General features: G+C 53.7%; 9 protein-coding genes across 9 annotated transcripts; 5 read left to right on the top strand and 4 right to left on the bottom strand.

Moving 5' to 3' along the window:
- Positions 1-1,121: 1,121 nt before the first annotated feature.
- Positions 1,122-2,754, top strand: J4E85_010091 (uncharacterized protein; the record flags this gene model as incomplete). Its single annotated transcript, XM_051474305.1, has 2 exons — positions 1,122-2,633; positions 2,662-2,754. 2 exons carry the CDS (start codon positions 1,122-1,124, stop codon positions 2,752-2,754), a joined length of 1,605 nt encoding a protein of 534 aa, XP_051321798.1.
- An 837-nt stretch (positions 2,755-3,591) lies between these two features.
- J4E85_010090 (uncharacterized protein) lies at positions 3,592-4,336 on the bottom strand (the record flags this gene model as incomplete). Its single annotated transcript, XM_051474304.1, has 2 exons — positions 3,592-3,887; positions 3,946-4,336. The coding sequence occupies 2 exons, from the start codon at positions 4,334-4,336 to the stop codon at positions 3,592-3,594; spliced, it is 687 nt and encodes a 228-aa protein (XP_051321797.1).
- Positions 4,337-5,375: 1,039 nt separating this feature from the next.
- Positions 5,376-6,731, top strand: J4E85_010089 (uncharacterized protein; the record flags this gene model as incomplete). The annotated part of the gene is made up of 6 exons (XM_051474303.1): positions 5,376-5,410; positions 5,533-5,779; positions 5,830-5,867; positions 5,915-6,016; positions 6,065-6,314; positions 6,378-6,731. 6 exons carry the CDS (start codon positions 5,376-5,378, stop codon positions 6,729-6,731), a joined length of 1,026 nt encoding a protein of 341 aa, XP_051321796.1.
- A 1,786-nt stretch (positions 6,732-8,517) lies between these two features.
- Positions 8,518-10,018, top strand: J4E85_010088 (uncharacterized protein; the record flags this gene model as incomplete). The annotated part of the gene is made up of 5 exons (XM_051474302.1): positions 8,518-8,806; positions 8,855-8,942; positions 8,993-9,406; positions 9,541-9,876; positions 9,928-10,018. 5 exons carry the CDS (start codon positions 8,518-8,520, stop codon positions 10,016-10,018), a joined length of 1,218 nt encoding a protein of 405 aa, XP_051321795.1.
- A 406-nt stretch (positions 10,019-10,424) lies between these two features.
- On the top strand, positions 10,425-12,072 carry J4E85_010087 (uncharacterized protein; the record flags this gene model as incomplete). Its single annotated transcript, XM_051474301.1, has 2 exons — positions 10,425-10,661; positions 10,717-12,072. The coding sequence occupies 2 exons, from the start codon at positions 10,425-10,427 to the stop codon at positions 12,070-12,072; spliced, it is 1,593 nt and encodes a 530-aa protein (XP_051321794.1).
- Positions 12,073-12,365: 293 nt separating this feature from the next.
- Positions 12,366-15,881, bottom strand: J4E85_010086 (uncharacterized protein; the record flags this gene model as incomplete). Its single annotated transcript, XM_051474300.1, has 1 exon — positions 12,366-15,881. The coding sequence occupies one exon, from the start codon at positions 15,879-15,881 to the stop codon at positions 12,366-12,368; it is 3,516 nt and encodes a 1,171-aa protein (XP_051321793.1).
- A 442-nt stretch (positions 15,882-16,323) lies between these two features.
- On the top strand, positions 16,324-16,752 carry VMA21 (vacuolar ATPase assembly integral membrane protein vma21; the record flags this gene model as incomplete). Its single annotated transcript, XM_051474299.1, has 3 exons — positions 16,324-16,421; positions 16,481-16,572; positions 16,619-16,752. The coding sequence occupies 3 exons, from the start codon at positions 16,324-16,326 to the stop codon at positions 16,750-16,752; spliced, it is 324 nt and encodes a 107-aa protein (XP_051321792.1).
- Positions 16,753-17,236: 484 nt separating this feature from the next.
- J4E85_010084 (uncharacterized protein) lies at positions 17,237-18,408 on the bottom strand (the record flags this gene model as incomplete). Its single annotated transcript, XM_051474298.1, has 3 exons — positions 17,237-18,042; positions 18,093-18,170; positions 18,222-18,408. 3 exons carry the CDS (start codon positions 18,406-18,408, stop codon positions 17,237-17,239), a joined length of 1,071 nt encoding a protein of 356 aa, XP_051321791.1.
- Positions 18,409-19,612: 1,204 nt separating this feature from the next.
- On the bottom strand, positions 19,613-21,393 carry J4E85_010083 (uncharacterized protein; the record flags this gene model as incomplete). The annotated part of the gene is made up of 4 exons (XM_051474297.1): positions 19,613-19,789; positions 19,840-20,079; positions 20,131-20,774; positions 20,826-21,393. 4 exons carry the CDS (start codon positions 21,391-21,393, stop codon positions 19,613-19,615), a joined length of 1,629 nt encoding a protein of 542 aa, XP_051321790.1.
- Between the last annotated feature and the right edge of the window lie 1,215 nt (positions 21,394-22,608).

The following is a 22,608-nucleotide window of genomic DNA, read 5'->3' as shown; positions in this document are numbered from 1 at the left end:
ACGCCTGGTACCCTAGTCCGCCTCGCAATATATCGAAATGCGGCACAGCCATCTACCAACGGGCGAACGCAGGTCATATAGCATTGTCCGTCCACTCACGCCAGCTTTGTGTGCATTGTCCCTGGGTTCAACTCAGAGTTAAAGTTCTAGTTTACTCATTGGCGACAGATGCCAGAGCCTGCAAGAATGCGGGCCCGACACGTTGCTTCTTCTGATCGTCCCGAACATCTTACATGTGTGCTGCATGATCTTCGAAGGCGCGAGATAGGCCTGGACTGATCCGTCTTGAGTTCTGTCGCCTTGGTAGCGCCTAGCCTGCATGCGCGTCTCCCTACAATGGGTGGCACACCAAGTGGCTACTCATCAGCAAAATAGATCCCAAGAAGCCGAGGAGCTCCAGGTCTCCCATGTCTCGAGCACCAGAGGCGACAGACCCACTCCAGAAACTAAATTGAAGCACAGGCACGACAGCGGGCACTGTTCGTCAGTCGATTATGTGGCTCGCTGATCTTTTTCGTTACCTGAGATTGCGCCAGCCATCACGCGATGCTCACACCGCCAGCGCGAACCACGCGTCGTCATCGTGGTACTTCGCAGCCTCATGTCGATGCGGTTACAGCTATTGCATGATCTTTTGTCAATGGCCACAAGTGTCGGCATCGCGTGGGCTATCCGTAGCCATGCCCACCAAGCCCTACTACTGGTTCTAAAAATACGTCTCACGCAGCGGGGACCACTCAAAACCGCCGAACTACTCTGACTGCAGGCCTCGCAATACGGGCCCTAGCAACGAATAATCGAAGGCGCAGTGTTGCGCGAGCCAAGCTAACGGTGATTTACGCAGCTCCGGGCTCTCTGCGCAAGGGCTTGAAACGGATTGTCGGTTCTGTGCTGCTGCCAGCCACACAGTAAAGTCGTACCGTGCCGGGGTCCGTGGTAGTGGTAGGGTCGCGGCATGTTGCTGATATGGAGGGACGCTGTCCCACGTTCTTACGAGGGGTTGATCCTGCCTCTTGTTTTATTGTGTTGCTCGTGCCCACTGTTTCGTTCCCCCCAACCACGTTCGCTGTTGTTGGTATTTCTCCAGGCCTCCCTCGTTTCGGCTGAACGGCTTCACAACTATGGCGGCTGTGGCGCAGAGTCATGTTCAAGATGACGTACATCCACTTCTGAGGCATCCACGGCCGATTAAGAGGGATTCTGCAAAGGCGCAACGCATGCTTGGCTTGATCGCAGATTCTGAGGAAGCTCTAAGAAATTTGCAACGCGAAAAATCGGTAACAACACGATGGTTGGAACGACCGATGTACGAGCATTTGGAGATTTCCGATGTCGAAGAAGAAAAAGACGTGTCTCGAGAGGTGACACAAGAGCAGAAAATGGAGGCCATCGTCGAAAAGGTAGTGATTGAAGACAAACCCATCGAAGAGAAGCCAAAGGAGGACAGCGACTCTGACCTGCTGGACAAATGGACGAACCCGAACCGCCCGGCTTCCTCTTTCAATCCTGAGGAGACGTTGAGCAAGCTCCCGGAGACAGAACCAAGCACGAAAGTCAATACATCCCCGATTAAGCGACGACCGCTACCGCTCATACGACCGACATCATACAACGCGCAACACCTGCTATCGCCAGAATGGATTGCTTCGCCAGCCACCATGAGCCCTAATACACCAGGTCAGGGGCCTGCATCATCGTATCTTGACAGTTCAGACAAGCCTAGGAGCAGCATTTCTTCCCGAGGCAGTTGTGAATGTGAGAGGCCACAAGTAAACTCTACGCAGTGGACATATCCGCCGATGAACGATGCAAACAGTCCACAAACGCAACGACCCATCTCATATCACCCCCAAAGCTCCACCGCACTCGACAGCCCGCCAATGCAGCCGCGACCACGACCTACATCCTTCGCGACCTACCACCAACGGAATCGCTCCGGAACCAAGATTGCGTCCTCGCGAGGACTACGGAACAACAGCTACCCACAGAACAAATCGCGGCCCGTGTCAGGGTGTGCACCTAAAGCTATCGCAGGGGAGAATATTGAGAATGACATGGTTTATCAGCAGTACGGGGACGATGAAGTCGGTCCACCCACGCCTGTAACATCCTCAAAACTTGCGTTTTCACCCCCACCAGTCTTCTCTGCTACGCCAGCAACACCAATACACTCCACGTTGGATGTTTTCGCGACATCGGAAGAGAAGAACAAACCAGAGAAGAAGATCAAGCACAGATGGTCAACCATACCGCAAGCGTTGAAGAACTTTGGCGCTAGGAGAAGAGACTCTTCAGCTCAACATGAGCAGCAAAAGTTTGCAACGGTTGTCGAAGATCTGCGGAGAATGAACTTAACGCAGGAAAACCTGCAGGTCTACGAAGCCGAAGCCAACCAGGACCCAGCAGCATCCAAACGTCTCTCGGCGGTCGACCTCATCCCGACACCAACCTACTCGCCCTTTGACATGAGCGTCAAGTCAGCCCAACTCGAAGCACCCCTTCCAGCACCCTTCGCGCCCTGGACCGACGCCCCACCAAGTCCCGCCGCCTCCGCAGAGCGACGCCGCAGCAGCGGAAACTCGCTATCACCAACTACACTACCCTCACAGCTATCCAACGAAAACTTGCGGCAAGTACGTCCCGTATCGATGCAATCCCAAGGACGACCCGTTTCGATGCAATCCCAAGGACGTCCTGTTTCGTGGCAATCCCAAGGACGCCCCGTGTCGATGCAATCCCAACGTAGCAGCATAGTCGCCTTGCCTTCCCCGAACATTACCTGTACCGCTCCCCAACCATACCAGCGCCCCGCCTTCGACACTTCTCTTAGCCCCCGGGCAATGACTCCTAATTCACGCCGCAACACACCAGCCATCGAACGCACCTGCATTCTCTGCAAGACGTCAAGGCCAGTATTCGAGTTCAGCGAGCGCAGGATCACAGCCAATTGCTGGCACGAGCCTGCGACTTGCGTTGGGTGCTTGCAGGCATGGGTCAGGCAGTGTGCGGGTACGCATGGATTGGATGGATGTACATGTCCTGAGTGTGGAGAGCTCATGTCGAGGGAAGATGTTGGGGCTTGGGGTGAGGTCTCACCGATTTGAAGCGGACAATGGTATACATTATTTGGTAGGAGGACTTTATGAAATGTCTGCTTGTATATATTTAAGCATAGTACCGCTCTTACATTCTTTCTCTTCTTTCTCTTCTTTCTCTTCAGCCAACGCAATGTATCGGCCGTTCATTTCTAGTGGCCAGGCTGCTTTAGTATAATGTATTCAATACAAGTTAAACTCAGTATTCAAATAGCCGGTATCTTCACAGTTTCTCGCGCTAACTCGACAGAACCACAACATTTACTTTCAGCGAAGTATCGTGTGAATGTAGAGATGTCACCGAACCACTAAACACACATATTGCACACATGGTAGATAATGAAATTGGAATAATTGTATAGGAAATTCGTAGCAAGTCGTTACATTTGAAAACTCCACCTTTAGTGAAGAGGGGTACAATAGGCTTACCCAAGCCCAATGCGCCATGAATAATAGCTCCGTCACCGACCCAATTTGGTGACGTTTCTCAGTCTTCTCACTGGACGTTAGGCGTGGTCGCAGTCCACAGAGTGTCACGCTCAGCAGCAGGTGGGGTGTTAACACACTCGGTCAAGAAAGCGTGCCAGCCCTCGATGGTGGCCGCGTCAAGGCCAGCTCGAACTTCCGCACTGCACGTGGTAACGTACCAAGCCGCCGAACCGAAGCTCTTCTCGTCGTCAGAGTTGACCAGGTCGAGAACGGCATCAACTCCAGTGGCCTTTGCTGTCGCGACAGCGTCTGCACCTGCAATAGCGGTTGCGTACTTCTCGATAATGGGGGGCATAGCCATCACTAAATACACAAGTCAGTTTCTGTGGCATGGGCAGTTCATCATAACAGCGTTACTTACTCCTTGTGCCCTGGCCAGGCCTACCTGGTTCGGGGAAGTGGTTCCTCTTGTACTTGAAGTTTCCGCTCTCAAAGAGCTCATACGCAACGATCGCCGCCCTCTCGCCCTTGGATGTGATCTTGTAGGTCTCGAAGGCCTTGTTGATAGCAGTAGCGGCTGCAGTTGCATCTGCACACTCGTCGGGGAATGGTGCACCGTCGCAGGACGCGGTGGTGGGGGCGATGGCGATCAAGTTGTCTGCAGTCAGGCTCGCCTCGGTGGTTGGGGCATCTGCTGGGGGAGCTGCCGGGGCATCTTCAAGGTCGCAATCGGGGCCCCGGGCGGGGACAGGTGCTGCGAAAGCGCAGAGTGCAAAGGCACTTGCGACGAGGATGTTCTTCTTGAAACCCATGTTGTTGATCGGCTGATTGGTGGAGTATATAGGTATATAGTTGTAAGGTTGATGTTCTTTGATGATGTTGGTGTATATATAATGAGTGATGTTTGAGGCCAAGTCTGGTGCGAGGTGATGGTCTTAAGTAAGAAGGAGCTCTTGAATAGTCCGAATGCAGAACTTGTATTGTAAAGTAAGTGGCCAGAACAGTGTTCTTGAATGAGTGACGTTGAATGGAATTTGCTTCAGGCCTGCAGAAGCTAGTGATCTAAACAAGGGATTGAGAGACCGTGAGGAGGCAGTGTATAGAAGCGATAAAGGAAGGTGACGGCCAAGATATATGACCTTAGGCGCGCATCGTGGCGCGCCTAAGGATCCCCCTTGAGGTGCGCCGTCAGCACAATAGTCAGGAACCCGTCTTACCGTATTCCCCAGATCAACGAGCAGTGACGGCCAATCATTGCCTGTGCGAGGTGACGAACTATGCACGTGAATACGCGTTGTGCGACTGTGATTGGTTCTGCGCCACCCAGCTGCCGGGGATGTTTGAAACATGAAACGAGCGAGGTCAAGCTTTCGCCAATGCCGCTGGACAGGAGTTAGACAGGAGTTTAAACAGCTTCTAGTGCCACCGCAACAAAATTATAGGGTAGTTCTGGGACGATAGGCATCCAGCGAAGAGCTGAATGGGGCATTCTGGTTGGTAGCGGGCGGAAGAAAGGTTGTTGCGGCTTACGAGCTTGGCCACGGGTGCCTCAGCCCTGACCCGCCGCAAATGTGATAGCCGTAAGTAAGGCGGAACGTTGCGCCGCTTGGTGTGTACAGTAGCTGATCTTTCCCAAATCTTTCAGTCGCGTTTACCCAAGGCATACGGCAATTCTTCTACCTTGTGCCGTTACGGAGTTTGCCTTAACCCCGCATGACGTGACCTCATCATAGTTGCCGTCCACGGTGGGGCAACTGCTTCTCTATGCCTAGGTGTCCTGCCTGCCCCTCATTTAAGCTCATACACAACCAAATTTCCTCTTCAGCAAACAACTCGTAATAAACATCCAAAATGCCTGCAGTCGAGACAAAGTTTGACCCCAAGGAGTAAGTCACGTCAATTGCTAGTACGAAATAGTCTGCCTCGATGCGTGGTTGTGTTCAATTCGCAATTTGACATGTGTACTCTTACATCTGTTACATCTGAACATTTGCTAATGTCAAGATAGCATGCAGTTCCGTCGCCTTGGACCCGCTGGGTTGAAGGTCTCGGTCCTGTCCTTGGGAGGTTGGTTGACATACGGAGGAACGCAGAAGGGTTCCATCGTGAAGGACTGCATGCAAGAGGCTTGGAACCATGGCATCAACTTCTTCGACACTGCCGAGGTATACGCAGCCGGTGAGTGCGAACTTGAGATGGGCAAGGCTTTCAAGGAGCTGCAGTGGCCGCGTGACGAGTACGTCTTGTCGACAAAGGTAAGATCAGTCTCATCATGCCATGAGTGGGGACTGACAGTAATGGAAAGGTCTTCTTCGGAACTCAGAGGAAGGAGCCAAACACCAGGTAATATGGCCGTCTTGCATACTCTTACTCAACTAATGAACGCGTAGGGGTCTATCCAAGAAGCACATTGTCGAGGGCTTGAAGAGCTCCTTGAAGCGTCTTGACCACGATTACGTCGACGTTGTTTTTGCTCATCGCTACGACCCTGAGTATGTATTAGCTTTCTGCTTTCCGAGTGCCTACTAACGTATGTTTAGCGTTGGCATGAAGGAGATCGTTGAAGCTTTCACCCAGACAATCCAGATGAACTTGGCATACTACTGGGGTACATCCGAATGGTCTGCGGATCAGATCCAGGAGGCATGCGATATCGCCGAGAAGTACAACCTAATCGCCCCTATCGTGGAGCAGCCTCAGTACAACGCTTTCCACCGTGAGCGCTTCGAGAAGGAATACGCTCCATTGTACAAGAAGTACCAATACGGAACGACCATCTGGTCACCTCTGGTAAGAACTCAGAACGAACCTACTACATCCGAGATCTATGCTAACGCGTGTACCAACACTTAGGCTTCGGGCATGTTGACTGGCAAATACAACGATGGCATTCCGTCCGACTCCCGATTCGCGACTAACCCCGAATTCTTCAAGAACTCAATCGAGGCGCTGAAGAGCGACGAGGGACAGGCTAAGATCAAGAAGGTCAAGGAACTGACTAAGATTGCTGAGAAACTTGGAGGCACCACGACTCAACTCGCGCTTGCCTGGGCAGCTAAGAACCCGAATGTGTCTACTGTTATTCTTGGCGCAACGAAGCCCGAACAGGTCAAGGACAACTGTGGCGCTCTCAAGCTGCTCGAGAAGTTGACACCGGAGCTCATGGAGGAGATTGAGAAGATCCTCGACAACAAGCCAAAGCTATAGGCACTCCGATACGGCTGCGGGATCTGCTCAAAGGCCACAGTGATTACTCAACCGATCTGGAGCATCTAGAGCAGGCTATATAGTACAATGGAGGATATGTGACCAGTCTTGCTTCCTAATCGCATTCCGATGGTACGATCAAGTAGGCGCTATGTCGTAAGGGTCGACGTCAGGAAATATAGCGATTGGCTGCCCCGCAAATCGTATATACCGCACAACGTGACCGTACGGAGTAGGCAACTGCATGTCTAAGTGGATAGCTGTTATACGAAGTACGTTGAAGTGTGGTAGAGCAGAATGCACCCGCCACAGGACCTCGGGAAGGCGTGCCCGAGACTTATCGGGCGGTCGAAGTGGCTGGGCCAGGTTTTGATACCCAGCCCTGACCATGCATCGCCCATGACACAATGCCATGGGGTATTTTGCGCGCCGACCCTTTGTTTTTGCGCTGTAAAGCTGGGATGTTGGGTGTCGCACGGCGCCACTGCACTGCACGCCAGCTGCAAGCTCTAGACCGGAGTCGCTGCAGAGCCGCAGAATGAAGCCGCTAAACACCAGCGGATCACAAGCTGCTTCCGCGCTCTGGCTGTGATTGCTCCAAAGGCTGTTTGGCTCGATCTTGTGCACTGACCGCCTCATCTTGCAACCTCCAGACCCGGATGGCAGGCAGATTCCAAATCGCTAGCTGGGGCTGTGTTCTCGCCGACGATCTCGAGTGTGTAGCGCATTATTGCGTGCATGGCTGGCTACTAAATCGCCTTGAACATCGCACTGCAAGTGTAGGAGTCGAGCTACCCTGGCACGTCCTTCCAGACCAGCGTGCCCTCTCCTGTGCTACATTCAACTCTGCGACGCCAAGGGCACCATCGCTTGTCTCAATTGACCGGCAGCTCGTCGCCTATTGCAACCGTCTCTTCATCATCGCCGTCTGGCCCAACTCGGAAGCACGGAACAGGAGGACCTCGGCCGCATTCCACTACAACTAGACGTACCCTCAAAGTCTCGCTGCTCAAATACCCAAACACCCCACGGCAGAACCGCGGGCACCGGCTCTGTCTACTCGTCATCTCTGCGCGCCGACGAGCCCGACTTTTGTACGTTTCGGATGTGCGCAGGGGTTCATTGTCGCCCTGTGGACTGACTTGCGTCTAGCGCATCGCTCACTGCAACTCGACGGCTTCTCCGCCATTTCGGCGCCGAGGGTGAGAACCGTTTACCCATAAGTGCGCGTTGCTGCCAATGCCGCTCCTATAGCATGGCAACTACTATCAAAACCGACCCCTCCTCCGAGGGTGCCAGTCATCGCGACAACAGCAGTGGTATGTGGAATTTCTCTTGGCAGTCTCCAGCGCTTTAATCGCTCCACGTTTTGAAGTTGTATCTGTTTTGGCTCCGCTTCGCGATTCCTACGGTTTGTTCTTGGCACGTAGACATGGCATCCGCCATTGGGTCGCCGCTGCTGAAGCTTCTCGCGTCGTTACTCCACTCCCAGAAACGTGCTGCAGAGACATGACCAGTCTCGCCATGACAACCTTGACAGCTCTGCTCGTGTTAGCATGAACGTTGCAACATTCCCCGCGGCTCGCATGGTTGCCGGCCGTTGAGTTGAGATCGATGCATTAACGGCCAAAGACCCTGCGAACGCTTGCGTGCCTCACCCGGCGAGGCGCTGGCGACACTACATATACATGGCCGCACTACTCTCCTTTCTCGTCAAAGCTCATCATACACACATACATAATATTCCTTTTTGTTTCTTTCATCTCTTACCTAATATCGAAACATCATGTCGCATGCTCGTTATATGTCCTGGCCTAATGCGCATGCGCTGACCATGGCGCCCACCTACCCTCCATCCGGCGCTGCCATCGAGTACCCCTCACCTGCTGCTTCTCGTCGGGCTTCCGAGTGTTTCTCGGAAGTGAGCATGAGCAGCAGCAGGCGGGGCAGCTTGGCTGGATTTGCGTCGGACATGGAGAGTACCGGGCAGTGGCACTCTGTAGGAAGCGAATCTAAGAGTCCTCTAGCACAATTTGGATTCTTCAAGGGTCTGACCGACAAGAAGACAACAAGAGGTTCGTTCATTGAGATATCGCCTCGATCTGGTGGCTGACTCCTGCAAGATGGCCAACCACCCAAGAGAAGAGGACCCAAACCGGATAGCAAACCGGCTTTGACCAGACGGCAAGAGCTGAACCGCCAGGCGCAGAGGTAACATCAGCCAAGCCATGTCTTGTATCACGCACTGACTTGTTGACAAGAACACACCGAGAGCGAAAGGAGCTATACATCAAGGCCCTCGAGCAGGAGGTGATCCGTCTGAAGGATACCTTTGCGGCTACTACGAGGGAACGGGACGCTTTCGCAGACGAGAACCGCCGACTGAGAGAGCTGCTCATGGCACATGGCATCTCCTTCGACCACTCCAGCCCAGGGAGCAATGGCATGGGCCGCGTCGACAGCTCCGCCTACGGAAGCTCCACTGGCAGCATGTCAGGCTACGGGCCAGGATCAGCGTCGACTGGCTACACATCGCCACCAACACGCGGATCCAGCTCTCATGATGGAATGAACGGTCAAGCCTTGACTCTTCAACAACAACAAGCCCAGCAGTCTGGTCACCATCAGCAGCATTCGATGGACTATGACCAGATCGGCATTGACTTCGTCTTAACGTACGACCGATCGCCTTATCTTTCTCCTCCACCCCAGCAGTAATGCGCTTACGTCTTTTCTTCTTCATTCTTTTTGGCCTCCGTACGTCATTCGTTATCTTTACGAGATCTGTTCTGACGACTGCGTCTAACAGGCTCGAGCGACCCTGCATGGACCACATGCAGTTCTTAATGGTCCGCGCCAACGAGGCCGACGAGAACATCAGCGGCCATGCGCTCATGGCAACGGCACCTCCCGATGCGCACATTACGAATTGCCCCGAGGAGAAGTATCCACATCAGATGCCGGACGTCAAGATGCCGGATTTGATGAAACTACTCGATCTCAGCAATCGTCTGCCCCTTGATGGGGAAATCACGCCTATCATGGCCTGGGCGAAGATCCTCCAAGACGAATGCTTCAGGGATCTTTCCAAAGAGGACATTGAGCTCGTGAAGAAGGAGCTCCTTGCCAAAGTCCGCTGCTACGGGTACGTTGGTATCACTCTGATTTCAGCTGAACATGCACTGACCCTACCCAGCTTTGGCGCAGTCCTCGAGGAATTCGAAGTCAGCGACGCCCTGATGACAGTTCTTGCTAGCAAATACTCCAATGGTCCCACGCCAGCATAATGTGTAGTCACGAGAAAAACGGCACTAGTTATGTTTTCTGGAATAATCTGTAATGTCATTCGCTCGATATGAATAATGCAAACATATCTTCAACTTTAAAATCCCAAATGGTGTTTGACATGTGCATGGTGACTCGCGAGTTGGCGCATGCCCGCCGATCTACTCTATTGTGAAATAAAGGGTCCAAGCTAGCGCCCCACTAGACCCTCGTCCTGTCAGGGCCGTGTTATGAAACCCGTGGACTTATGAAACTACAATCGCTACACGTCGTCGTCTCGAGGCCTATAAAACCTCCGCAATATACGCCGGCTTGCCTTCCTATTCTCTCTGCCTCTTTCGCCACCGTAACGAGGGCACAGCACAGCTATCCTCCGTACCCCGCGCGACTCCCGACCGAGCCTCAGTCATGGCCGAACTAAGCGTCTACGACAACGACCCGACGATATATCTCTTTACCTCGCTGACCGCCGGGTCCTCTCACATTGTTACTGCCACGTCTCGAATCGAAACAATCCTAAGGGCGAACAAGATCCCTTTCAAGGGAGTCGACACGGCGACAGATGAGCTCGCAAAGAAGCTGTTCCAGCGGAGAGCAAGCGGGAAGAAGCTACCGTTGATCGTCAAAGAGGGATATGTTCTGGGTGTAGGTACAGGAGAAAGCGCGTAGCTAGGACATGAGGCTAATGTGTATCCTACAGGGCATCACCGAGATCGAAGAATGGAACGAGTACGACGAGATTCGAGAAGCGCTGGGCGTCACGGCAGCCTTCACGCCCTTTCCTGCGAAGCCCGGCCCACCACCCATGGCTGCGCCAGCTACGACCACCTCCTCCTTCTCATCCACAAGCGCAGCTGCGAAAAAGGAGAATGTCATTATACCCAGTCCAGAGACAAACCTGGCGCTCCGTGAGCTAGGGGCTGAAGCTGCGAAGAAGGCCGCGTCGATGAAGCCTACTCCAAGCAACATCAAGACTACAAACCCATTGCTGGCTGAGAAGACGAACACACCAACCTCGGCGACGTCGAAGAAGAGCCCTACAAAGGAAGACCCTAGCAGCGTCCTCTCGCCGAAATCTGTCCCATTACCCGAGACACCGAAGCTTGCGACGCCTGCTACACCGACCGCGACCGCGACCGAGACCGCGACCAAAGATACAAAGGCTGCTGCTTCGACCGCCAAAGCGGAGGCCAAGCCTGCAGCCACGACCACAGCGACAAAAGACGCGAAGAGCACGAAGGACGCGAAAGCCGCTACATCAAGCACGAGCAAAGACACAAAGGCGAAGGACACCAAGGCAAAGGACGCGAAAGACGCGAAAGCAAAGGACTCCAAAGCGAAAGACACCAAGGCAAAGACCACCACATCCTCAAAAGATGCAAAGTCAAAGTCTACAAGAAAACCCGCAACAGGAGGACTCTTTGGCCTGGGAAAGCCCGTCGCAAAGTCAAAGTCGTCGAAACCCTCAAGCAGCAAAGACACAAAGAGCAAAGATACAAAGTCGAAGAGCACAAAAGATACCAAGGCTGCCGCGAAACCGGGTATCCCCAAGCTCTCCGATCTGCAGAAACCCGTTCATGCGCCTCCATCTATGCACGACGATGCGAAGAACCCTTCGCTTAGTGCTGGACCGATAAGCTCGACAACGAAGGAAGACGAGGGGAGTGGTGAGGAGGACGAAGATAGCGAGGGAGAAGAATCCGAGGAGGAGAGCTCCGAAGAAGAGGATGCCGATGCGGATAAACCAGCGGCAGCTAAAGCCCCAGCAAAAGCGACTGCAGCGACCGAAGAGAGCAGTGAAGAAGAAGAGGATAGTGACGAAGAAGAAGAGAGCGAGGAGGACAGCGAAGAGGACAAGAAACCTGCACCACTGGCTACAAAAGGGAAACCCGCGACGCAAGTCAAGAAAGAAGCTGAAGCAGAGGAGAGTTCAGAAGAGGAAGACAGCGACGATGATGATGACGAGGAGAGCTCGGAGGAAGAAGAAGACACACCCAAGACGCAGAAGCAATCTGCCAAGGACGCGAGTAAAGCTGGTGTGAGTGTAAAGGATTAGAGAGAACGCAGAGTATGTGTGGATATTAGGAGCAGGCGCCGTATATAGTTTCGAGTACAAGATAGTAGTACATAATTCAAGTTTGGGCAAATGCCATAATATTGCATGTGCAGATAAATCGCATCATTCCAACGCCATCGCTGGATGCTGACTCTGCATATGCAGTACAGAAAAGATCGCATCTAACCAAAAAACATATCTATAGACCTTTGAATGGCAAAGGCCGTCTGGAATCTGTGCCAACAACACCTCGCACACTCCACTCCATCCATTATGTGCCGGCTGGAATAGAATCAGGCAGCAACATCCAAACCCGCCTTCTTCAAGCCATTCAAAAACTGCTCCTTAACATCCCCCTCACCACTTACAGCCTCAGCCGTCTTCTCCACCTCTGCAGACTCCGGCGCACTAAGCTGCGCCATCATCATCTTCTCCACAGCCGCAATACCCGCCTCCTCCGCTTTGCTCAGACTATCAGCCGCACCGGCCACCTCGTCCTTCTTCTTCCCTTTGCCCTTGCCCTTGGCGCCCTCCTCACTCTCCTCGCCCTGGACCATCTTATCCAGTTCCAGTTTACTGACACCAAGCGCGTAGATCTGCTCTTCGACTGTTCCCTTGGTGACTAGTCTGACGACTTCGACCTCCCGCGTCTGACCAACGCGATGCGCGCGGTTCTCTGCTTGGATGTCGTCTTGAGGGTTGAAACTCGAATCGAATATGATGACTTTGTTTGCGCAGGCGAGGTTGATACCCGCGCCACCGCTCTTGGTGCTGATCATGAAGAGTTGGATGGATTCGTCCTGGTAGAAGACGTCCATGAGGGATTGGCGTTCTTGGATCGGTGTGGAGCCGTCCATGCGCATGAAGTTGATGTCGTGGTCATCAAAGACCCAGCCGAGAATGTCCATGACGGACGTGAATTGCGAGAAGACTAGGGCGCGGTCGCCGTTCTCTTTGTACTTTTTCAGCAGAGCGAGGAGCGCGGCGACTTTGCCAGAGTCCATCCATTCCTGGTCTTGGAGCTCGAATTTCTTGAGTGCGCGGTACTTGGAGGCGAGCTGGTGGCATTGGTAGTCTTGGTATAGCTGGAGTTCTTCGTAGATGATGTCTGGGCTGCTTTCGGCGAACATGTCTTCTTTGAGGCACGCCTTTGACATCTTCCGGATCTTGTCGTCGTTGTACCGGTGGCGGAAAAGTAGGGGGTGGATGGCTGCTTGTCGCAGCTTCATCATAACGTTGGCATGGTCCTTGACGGGTATGCCTGCTGCTCGGTCTTCAAGGATCTTGCGCTGCTTGGCCAACTGCTCGTTGTAAAGCGTCTTTTGCGTATCGGTAAGATTGCAGTACTCGACACGGGACGTCTTCTTCGGTAGATGCTTGAGCACTTGAGCCTTCTTTCGTCGGAGGATGAACGGCGTCAGCATCGTACGAGCGCGTTGAATACGCTGCGCAGAAAGCAGTGAGCTATGCGAGTCGCTCTCCATAGTCTTGGCCTTGTGTTTGAACAGAATCTGCAGCATCTCCTGAACTTCCTCCTGTTGGTCACCATAGAACACCTGCGGCATGAGGAAACCCAAAATCGACATAAGCTCCTGAAGACTGTTCTGAAGTGGCGTTCCTGTTAACAGAATTCTGCAAGTCGTAGGAATCTTCATCAAGCTCTTGTACCGGATCGTGTTGGCGTTTTTGAGCATATGCCCTTCATCAAAGATACAGATCTCAGGCCTGCACTTTCTCAAGAACGAAGAGTCGTCCTTTCTAAAGGTAAGATCATATGTCGTGATGATCACATCGCACGTTCCCTGGCGGATGTTTTGGAGAATGCTCTCCTGGTGAGAGAACCGCTCCGCCTGTGATCCATAGTAGGGCGTAAAGTTGATCGTGTTGGAGAAGCGCTCAAACTCACGACACCAGTTCTCTAGTGTAGATCCAGGCACAACGATAAGCGCAGGCTTTCCGACGCCTTCTTCTTTGAGGTGTGACAGAAAAGCGATGATCTGGCATGTCTTTCCCAGACCCATATCGTCGGCCAGAATACCCGAGGTTTTAGTCTTCCATAAGAGGTTCAGCCAGTTAAGGCCTACGACCTGGTAATCCTTGAGTTCAATGTCGTCGTTCATGATCGCGGGCTGTGTCAAAAGCTTTGTACGAGTGGCCGCTTTTCGTATGCTGTTAGGCTCCGTATCGCTGCCATTCGGGCTCCGAGGGGTATGATAACCTGAGTCGCGAGAAGAGTTCGTGTCGCTAGCATCATCGAGACTTGTAATCTCGACTCCATCCTCTGTGGAAGCACCAAAGATATCAATACCCCATTTTGCCATGCCTGCAACCATCGGCTTGCCCAGAGCCTCACATTGCTGAACGACCGAGTCGATGGTGTTGTATGCATTCCACATGGCCTCGGTAGATTCCACAAGTCGCTGTCCGGTTGTTATACGTGGCTTGCGAGACTTCTTCTTGCCCTTTTCTACTGGCGTGAGATCCACATGGACCTTGCGAATAGCATCGAGAGACTTGAATGGGCGGTGCTTGAAGATCTCCTTGATGTCCTCTTCTTTGTGACTCGACAAGTCGATTAATTCCTCCACGGTACAGGTATTGAACAGGTTCAACAATTTACTATCGTCAAAGCTGTTCTCCACCACCGAGCCACCTGCTTCCGAATCGTCGTCGATCATGAGATCAGCAGCAATACCCTCGTCTTCGTCGGAAGAGACAACGATCGCCGCCTCCTTCTTTGTTTTCTGTTGCGGTCGTACGGGTGCGGGTTCGGGGGAGGGCGAGAAGACGGCTTTCTTGCGATCCTTTCCACTCTTGAGTCGACGTTTTGGCTTCGGTGGTTCCTTCTCGGGGCTTTCGATTGTGACTGGGCTGTTCTGAGTCGCGCCTAACTTCGAGTACTTGTTCTGCAGCGACTGTACAGGCTGCTTAAGACCTCGCTGTGCCGTCTTCTTTACAACTGGATTTGATGCTGTACGTGCGACTCCTGGGCGAGGAGGAGACCGCAGCAGCTCATCCTCGGACTCCTGTTCCGCCAGATACTCGGAGGCATCGTTGAAGTTGCCCTTTCGCTTTGTCAAAGCATCGTGTATTTGCTTGACAGAGCGGTTCGGATATATAGCCTGTAGTCGCTTGACTTTGGTATACGTGCTCAAGTCATGGATGTCTTCCATGGTCATCTCCTTGTCTTCGGTCAAGTCTATAGGTATAGCGCGTGAAGGCCCCCCTTGCGGCTGCAGAGGTTTCTGTCGCTTAGGTAGTGTGCTCGACTCGAATCGTTCCGCTGGTCGTTTACGCGACTGGTCGCTGCCGTACTTATAACTCGAAAGATCCCAGGTCGGCTTCTGTGGTGTCTCTTCGATCCTCGATGTCATTGATGCCATTTCGATCTTGGACAAGGGTATATTAGACCTATACTCCGACTCGTCCTCGTCTGGGTCGCGCTCAACAGGTGGGTCGTCCGAGGTGAGGTCGACGACTGGTTTGCGGACTGCTTGTGGGGGAAAGAAGCCTGTGCCGGGCGGTGCCATTGGGTTGCTGTAGCCCCCGTATGGGCGTTGCGACTGCGACGGCGGCGACATGACAGGTGACGAGTCGCGCTGAGGGGCGGGCGACGAACGCGGGACTTGTAATTGCGAGGAAGAAGCCGTGGCTTGGACTGGGTGCGCGCGCGGCGTGACTATGAGCGTGGGCTGCGTGGTATCAGACGGCGCTGCAAAGAAGGGCGAGCGCTCCCCAAGGATTTGCGTAGGCTGCGTGACGTAGGTATCGCGCTCGTCGTCGCTGTGCGGAGAGGCGCGCGGTGCCATCGGGGGCGGAGAAGACGACAGTATGGGATCGCGGCGGTACATTGTGCGACTGCACTATGGCAGCGGGTTGAGCAGAGTAAGGATGCCGTCGTGGTAGTGGATGCCGTAGTCAATTTCGCCGCTTCGTTCGCGGGCGGAAGAAGTAGAGCAGCGCAAAGAGAAGACGCAGAGAACAACGACCAGGCGCACTAACAAAGGCGAAGTGGACAAAGCAACGGGTATGCTAAAACACCCACAGAGCGTAGGCAGGAAGGAGCCTGGGAAGGGTTTGCCTGGCGACGCGGATCACCAAACACAACGCGTTAAAACCACTTTACTACGCGTAAAGATATTGAGCTTGGACCATTCTGAGAGCCTATTACGTTGCTGAATTCGGCTGAGGGCCTGGTCCGTCGCTTCCTCACGAGCCAGAACACCACGACATACAGGCCCCATCTGCAGAATGACGACTAGAAGAACCGTAAACGAGCAGAAGGCGTCTCTGGACTATGATGGAAAGGCTGCCCCCGAGCCGTCCAACACCTCGCCAGCGGTGCCATCGTGAGTCGCCTTTATGCTGGATATCATGGCTATAGTGCAATGGCTGACAATGGCGACAGATCGGTCATTTGGAAGTTGATGAGCTTCACATTTGCCATGATCACACTGCCAATTGGCACATACTTCTTCACTGTCAACTTTGTCTTCAAGGGTAAGTTGTTCATGAGAGGTTTGGAACTGGCACTGACTCTACCCAGGCAACGCAACATGGGCGGGTGGTCTGGCAGCACTTATGGCCAACGTGGTCTTGATCGCATATGTCATCATGGCATTCAAAGATGATCAGGAGGAGATGCGAGAAGAAGCAGAGAAGTCCAAGAAGAAGTTGTAGTGCTTGCTCGTGAAGATGACTGGGGTATCGATGCATGCTAGAAGGATCGGCTCGACTGTGCAAAGTACACGCAAACATGTGTTCTTGCGGAAGTATGGGTAGTCAAATCACCTAGAGAGTGACTGAAATCACATGTCACCTGAAACAATAAGATCAAAGACGATTTACTCATCAACCATTATGATTACCACATTACCAGCCGGCTCAAGGAGCGAACTTCTACTGTAGCAGCACATTTCAAAACTACAAGGAGTGACAATCGCGGTATATACCCTTTCCACATTCCTAAAACGCCACAGTAACGCCAACATGCTGTATACGCAGGCTCGCGCAACAGTGATTCGACCAGAGGACTCCAGAGCCCCATGGTGAAGATATTCATTCATCATCATGGCAAGCCCGCGCCTCTCGTTGTCGAATGGATTCCCAGGAGCGCCGTTCGTTATGGCTAGTCGCCATCTTCCTCCCCATCATCGCTCGTGGCTTAGTCTTTGCTGAACCGTCTCTTAAACCAGCTCTTGCGCTTCTCGCCAGCATCGCTGCTCTTCTTCGAAAGCATAGCTGGTCTTGTGTTCTCGGTAGCAGGCGGTCCGCCACCACCGAGTTTGATCGGTGCTGCCTGGGTGGAGTGCCTTGGGGGCGGTGGTGGCATGGCGTGAGCGGGCGGTTGCGGTGGTCCTTGTGAGTAGTTGCCCGACCCCTGTGCGTACTCCTCCATGATGGGACCCCTTCCGAATCCGTTGAATCCGTACTGTGCACCCATGTCCTGTTGTGGTGGTTGCACGGGCATGCCGCGTTCGATGGAGCTGTTCTCGCTGTTGCTGTGGTCGTTGGAGTATGGGCCGTCGCTGTGGCTGCCATTCGAGCCGTTGGTGTTGACGGTGTCGCGCGACTGTTGGTAGCCGTTCATGGGGTAGACACCGCCATGGGCGCTCTGTCTGTTGTTCCAGCCCGGGTCGGACTGCATGCGGTTGCCGTATCGCATGCGTTGTGGCTGTGCGCCAACAGGCCCGCCGTTGCCGTAGCCATCGACATAGCTGTCGCGCTGCGTCTGTCTTTGGGGAAAGTAGCCGCTGACGGACGAGAAGCGGTTCTGGTCGTTGTATCCGCCGCCGCCGCCGCCATAGTAGCTGCTCCGTCGGCTCGCGTAGCTCATGACGTCGGTCTGGTCGGCGCGCATTGACTGCGCGCGGCGTCGGTATTCGCCATCAATGGCAGCCTCGAAGGAGCGGATCGTGTCGAGTGGTCGCTCCCATCGCGAGCGCGTGGGGTTGGAGAGATCGGGATCGGCTGGTACTGGTTAGATAACGAATGTACGCAGCGCTGACGACACGACTTACCAATGGGATTACCGGCTGAGTCGGTATGGTTGAAGGAGCGGAGAGAGGCGAGAGTGGGCTTGGTGAGGGCTTCGGCGACTGGGGCAGGTTAGCCACGATAAGATAGACAGGGTGCACACGACGGCATACTGGGCTGCTGTTCGTTCATGGCGGCGTTGGGGTTCGCCTTTGAGTTTGGGTCGTAGTGGTCAGAGTATTTGCGCTGGTGCTTGGTCGGGCTTTTGGGCGACGCGGGAGTCTCGCGGCTCTTGTTGCTCTTGTTGCTGTGGAAGCTGAGACCGCGCGGGCGCGATGGCTGCTGTGCCGCTTGCTCCATTCTTGCAACGATGGGCGATACCCAGTTTTTTCTGCGGAGCGTCTAACGAGTCGTGCGAGCCGGGTAACTCGGTGGAGCTGGTGCTGTAATGTGGCGCGTGGTGAGCAAGTGGAGCGTGCGGCGTATCGTAGTAACTGAGACGAGAGATGTCGCAGAAGCAAATTGATGAAGGATCAAGAATGCGTGCCGGTAGAGCTATGGAAACTGGGTGTTAACACACGAAAGGCGGACCAAGTCTAGGCTGCGTAGTAAGACAACGTACCTAGGTAGTGACGCGCGGTCCATTCACTCTTCGACGCCGAGACGCGACTCGTCATCAAGCCACGACCAGACTAAACGGTTGGGGAATATCACCATCACCCACTCTGAAACAAAAGTACCGAGCAAGGGTGTCTATCTACTCTTATCGCTCTTCCGTGCACTTCTCCCAGCCTTACTCTACAATGATACTCCCACTCCACCGCGACCGTCCGTTCATCTGTGAGACAATGGAGGGTCAAGTCTCACTGCACAGCCTACTAGTTCAACCCAAACGCCCCTCGTATCTCCCGTTAGCTGGCAAATTTAGACAGCGTCAATAGTTTACTTCCGGAAGCGGACGCTATCTTCTCACCCGCACCTCCACGCCAGCCACCGCGAAACTCAATTCACCATCTCAATTACATTCAAGAGAAGCACCACCTGTTAATTGCGCAGCACAGCACAATCTGGCTATCACGGCACCTGCACTGCTGTCGCAGCACCTTTGATCTTCGTCGTGCATCCCGCAAATGCTATCTATGGTACACCATGCAGACTAGTGGCTGAGGCGTCCCTTCAATCCAGCAACCAGCAGAAATCTAGCCGCGTAGCCGGACTCTTGCAGAATCTCTGACAAACATGGACAGCTTGCATTTTGCCGCTCTTCTTCGTGTGTCAAATCCCATCTTTAACAAAAGGCATGGAAGATCGCGACATGGGTTACGCGCGGGGCTGTGGATACTATCATCGTCACCTAGGATACGTCGAGCACTTCGATAGGCACGGCGCGGCTTTGCCGACGTTTCCAACGCGCCAAGATTTCCACTGTTAACTCGGGTGGGCTTGCATCACTTTGCTCCCCGTGAACATGACCCTTGCGCGCTAGCCATCATTTATTCGTTCATGAGTGCTATATGCTCATCATATCCATTACATATGCTTTATCCTTTTTCACGTCCCCCCACTAGCTGTGTGTAGGCATATTGACCGATGCCTTCGTCGCGACCGCATCTTCACTCCTCCAAAGACTTGTTACGGTCTTCTGTTGTGTGTAGAACTGGAGACCTGGCTTTCCGTAGAAAGTGTTTGCACCGCCGCCTGCGACCGACTTCTTGTTGCCAGTGAAGGAGAACATGGGGAGCTGCTGATATTAGCGATTATTCGTTACGTTTGGTTACAAAGAAAACTTACAGGTACGGGAATGGGTACGTTGATACCAACCTGACCGGCTTCAATCTCACGCTGGAACTTGCCCGCAGTGGCACCTGAGCGAGTGAAGATGGCGGTACCGTTACCATACTCGTTTGCGTTGATCATGTCGATAGCCTCGTCGATGGTCTCGACGTTTAGGCAGACAAGGACAGGGCCGAAGATCTCCTCGGTGTAGCACTTCATGTGTGGCTTGACGTTGGCGATGATGGTAGGACCGACCTGAACAGCCCAGTCAGTATGCGATCATTCTCACATATCAGCAAGACTTACCCAGTTGCCGTTGGCGTACTTGTCGGACGGAGGCTTCTGACCACGTCCGTCAAGGAGGATAGTCGCACCCTCTTCCTCGGCGCTCGCAATAAGGTCTTCAATCCTCTTCTTGGACTGAGGGCTGATGACGGGACCAAGATCGGCGCCCTCCTCAAAACCGCCGTTCATCGACAGTTCCTTCGCGCGCTCAGCGATCTCAGGAACCCATTCCTTGGTCTCGCCGATCATGACCAGAGTGCTCAAAGCCATGCATCGCTGACCAGCAGCACCAAAGGCAGCACCGGCAATCGCGTTCAGGGCATGGTTCTTGTTGCAGTCGGGAAGGACAGCAGCGTGGTTCTTTGCACCCAAGTTGGCCTGAACACGCTTGCCCTGGGCCGATGCGCGCGAGTAGATGTATTCTCCAGCCTTGTTGCTACCAACGAAGCTTATCGCCTTGATGCGGGGCTCGTCGATGATGAAGTCAACTGTCTTGGCTGAACCGTGTACAATGTTGATTACACCAGCGGGGAATCCAGCCTTCTCCGCAAGCTCGGCAAGGATCATGCAAGCGCCGGGGTCGCGTTCCGAAGGTTTGATAACGACAGTGTTACCGGTAACAGCAGCGATGGGAATGGTCCAGAGGGGAATCATAGCGGGGAAGTCTGGGGTAGCACATTAGCACAAATCTCATTTACCGCCAGTCGTGCACTTACTGAAAGGGCAAATGGCAGCTACAACACCCAATGGTTCTCTGTAGCTGCGTGTCTCCATGTCCTTGGCGACCTCGAGGACTTCGCCAGTCATTTGTGTTGTGATACCGCATGCGGTTTCCGCAACCTGCAAGCCACGGAGCACATCACCACGCGCGTCTCCAAATGTCTTGCCCTGTTCCAGGGTGATGCTAGCAGCCAAACGGTCCCAGTTCTCGCGAATCAAGTGTGTGTATTTGAACAGAATCTGCTGCCTGTGGAGCAAGCTGGTCTCTTTCCATGGCTTGAAGGCCTTCTCGGCGCTGTCCACCGCGGCCTTGAGCTCCTCGTCTGTGCTCTGCGGCACGCGTGTAACCAGGTTGTTGGTCGCGGGGTCGTGTAGATCTATCCATTGTGTTGCTTTCGATGCCACGAACTTGTTGTCGAGGAAGTTTGGTGTGTCTGCGGGCGACTGGATTGGCTCGTGGTTCATGGGGTACGACTCGGCCGCAGACGATGCGGGCTTCAGGTGCTGCGCCGTGGCATGCAGTCGCCGTGCGGCGACTTTACTTTGGCTGACTGGCGACGACATTCTCGTACAGAGAGGGGCCGCGCGCGCGACAGACGAGCGAGCACTCAATGTTGGGAGGCGTGAAAGCGCGCGACGAGAGAACATGATCGGGAGCAAGGTAAGCTCAACGCAACCTTGGAAGACGCAATTGAAGTTGGGCAAGCTTCTGCAGGATCAAGCAATGGAGATTGAACCTAATCAAAGAAGAAACCACGTAGTAAACAACCGGCACTTGCGGCTATAGGGAAAGTGAATCCGGGTTGCCTTTCATAGCAGCAGGGTGTACAGCCGAACTCTCCCCGCAATGCCAGGTGCGCATCCGTCGATAACCAGCTCCCGAGGTCGGTGGTCTCTCTTCCGCGGCGTGTGCAGCGTTTATGTCATCAACCGCCCCACCTTCACATACACTGATACACATCTTGACATTTCACATGGCTGTCGAGTTGGAGAGTGTATCTTTTATCCATATTCTTACATGCAAAATATGGTCAAGAACCCTGGGACGCCGCACCTTCTTCGTAGGAGCGCATACACTTTTGTCCGTTGCCCAAACATTATCCAGCACATTCAAGATACCTAGGTATGCTTCCCGTAGCTAGGGTCGTAGAGCATCCCGATATTGACCTCCAGAAGTGCGCGTTACATGAACTAGATTGGGTCTTCTTGCAGCCGTTGCTGTTACTCAGTATCCTGTGGTAAAGTAGACTTTTGAGTAGCATGCTCAGCGGCGTATTGCTCTGTGCGTGCAGGCTCGAGATCATAGCTGATCTGGTACCTCTACAGATGTTGCTGTCGTAGATGTCGTTGCTGCAGCCTGCCTTTTGACCATGGAGCGACTCCTAGGTTCGTTCCAAAAGTAGACACGGTCCAATACAGAGGTGTGATCGCGAGCGACGACGGTGCCCAGACTGCGACCGTTTTTTTTTCCACAGACTCTGTGTTTGTTCCGTTTGGTGCCATAGGTCTTGACATGGCCCACCTACTTTGGGACTCTCTTCGTGATGGCGCTTCAACTTCATGGTTAGTCGACGGATACGGGAACACATCCGGGATGTCGATTTGGGGTTACATTTTGCGGGGCACATGTGCATGGTGGAGACGCTAGAATAAACTGGGACTCGCTGAAGCGCAAAGTCAGTGTCGATTGGATAGATATCTACTCTAACGGTTGGGGGGGGGGGGGGGGGGGGGGGGGGGGGGGGGGGGGGGGGGGGGGGGGGGGGGGGGGGGGGGCTC

This window comes from Alternaria conjuncta (assembly GCF_024043145.1).
Source record: "Alternaria conjuncta strain BMP 0040 chromosome Unknown scaffold_21, whole genome shotgun sequence".
Taxonomy (NCBI): domain Eukaryota; kingdom Fungi; phylum Ascomycota; class Dothideomycetes; order Pleosporales; family Pleosporaceae; genus Alternaria; species Alternaria conjuncta.
Note: the sequence above shows the minus strand (reverse complement) of the source record. Positions and strands in the feature narration are given on the sequence as shown.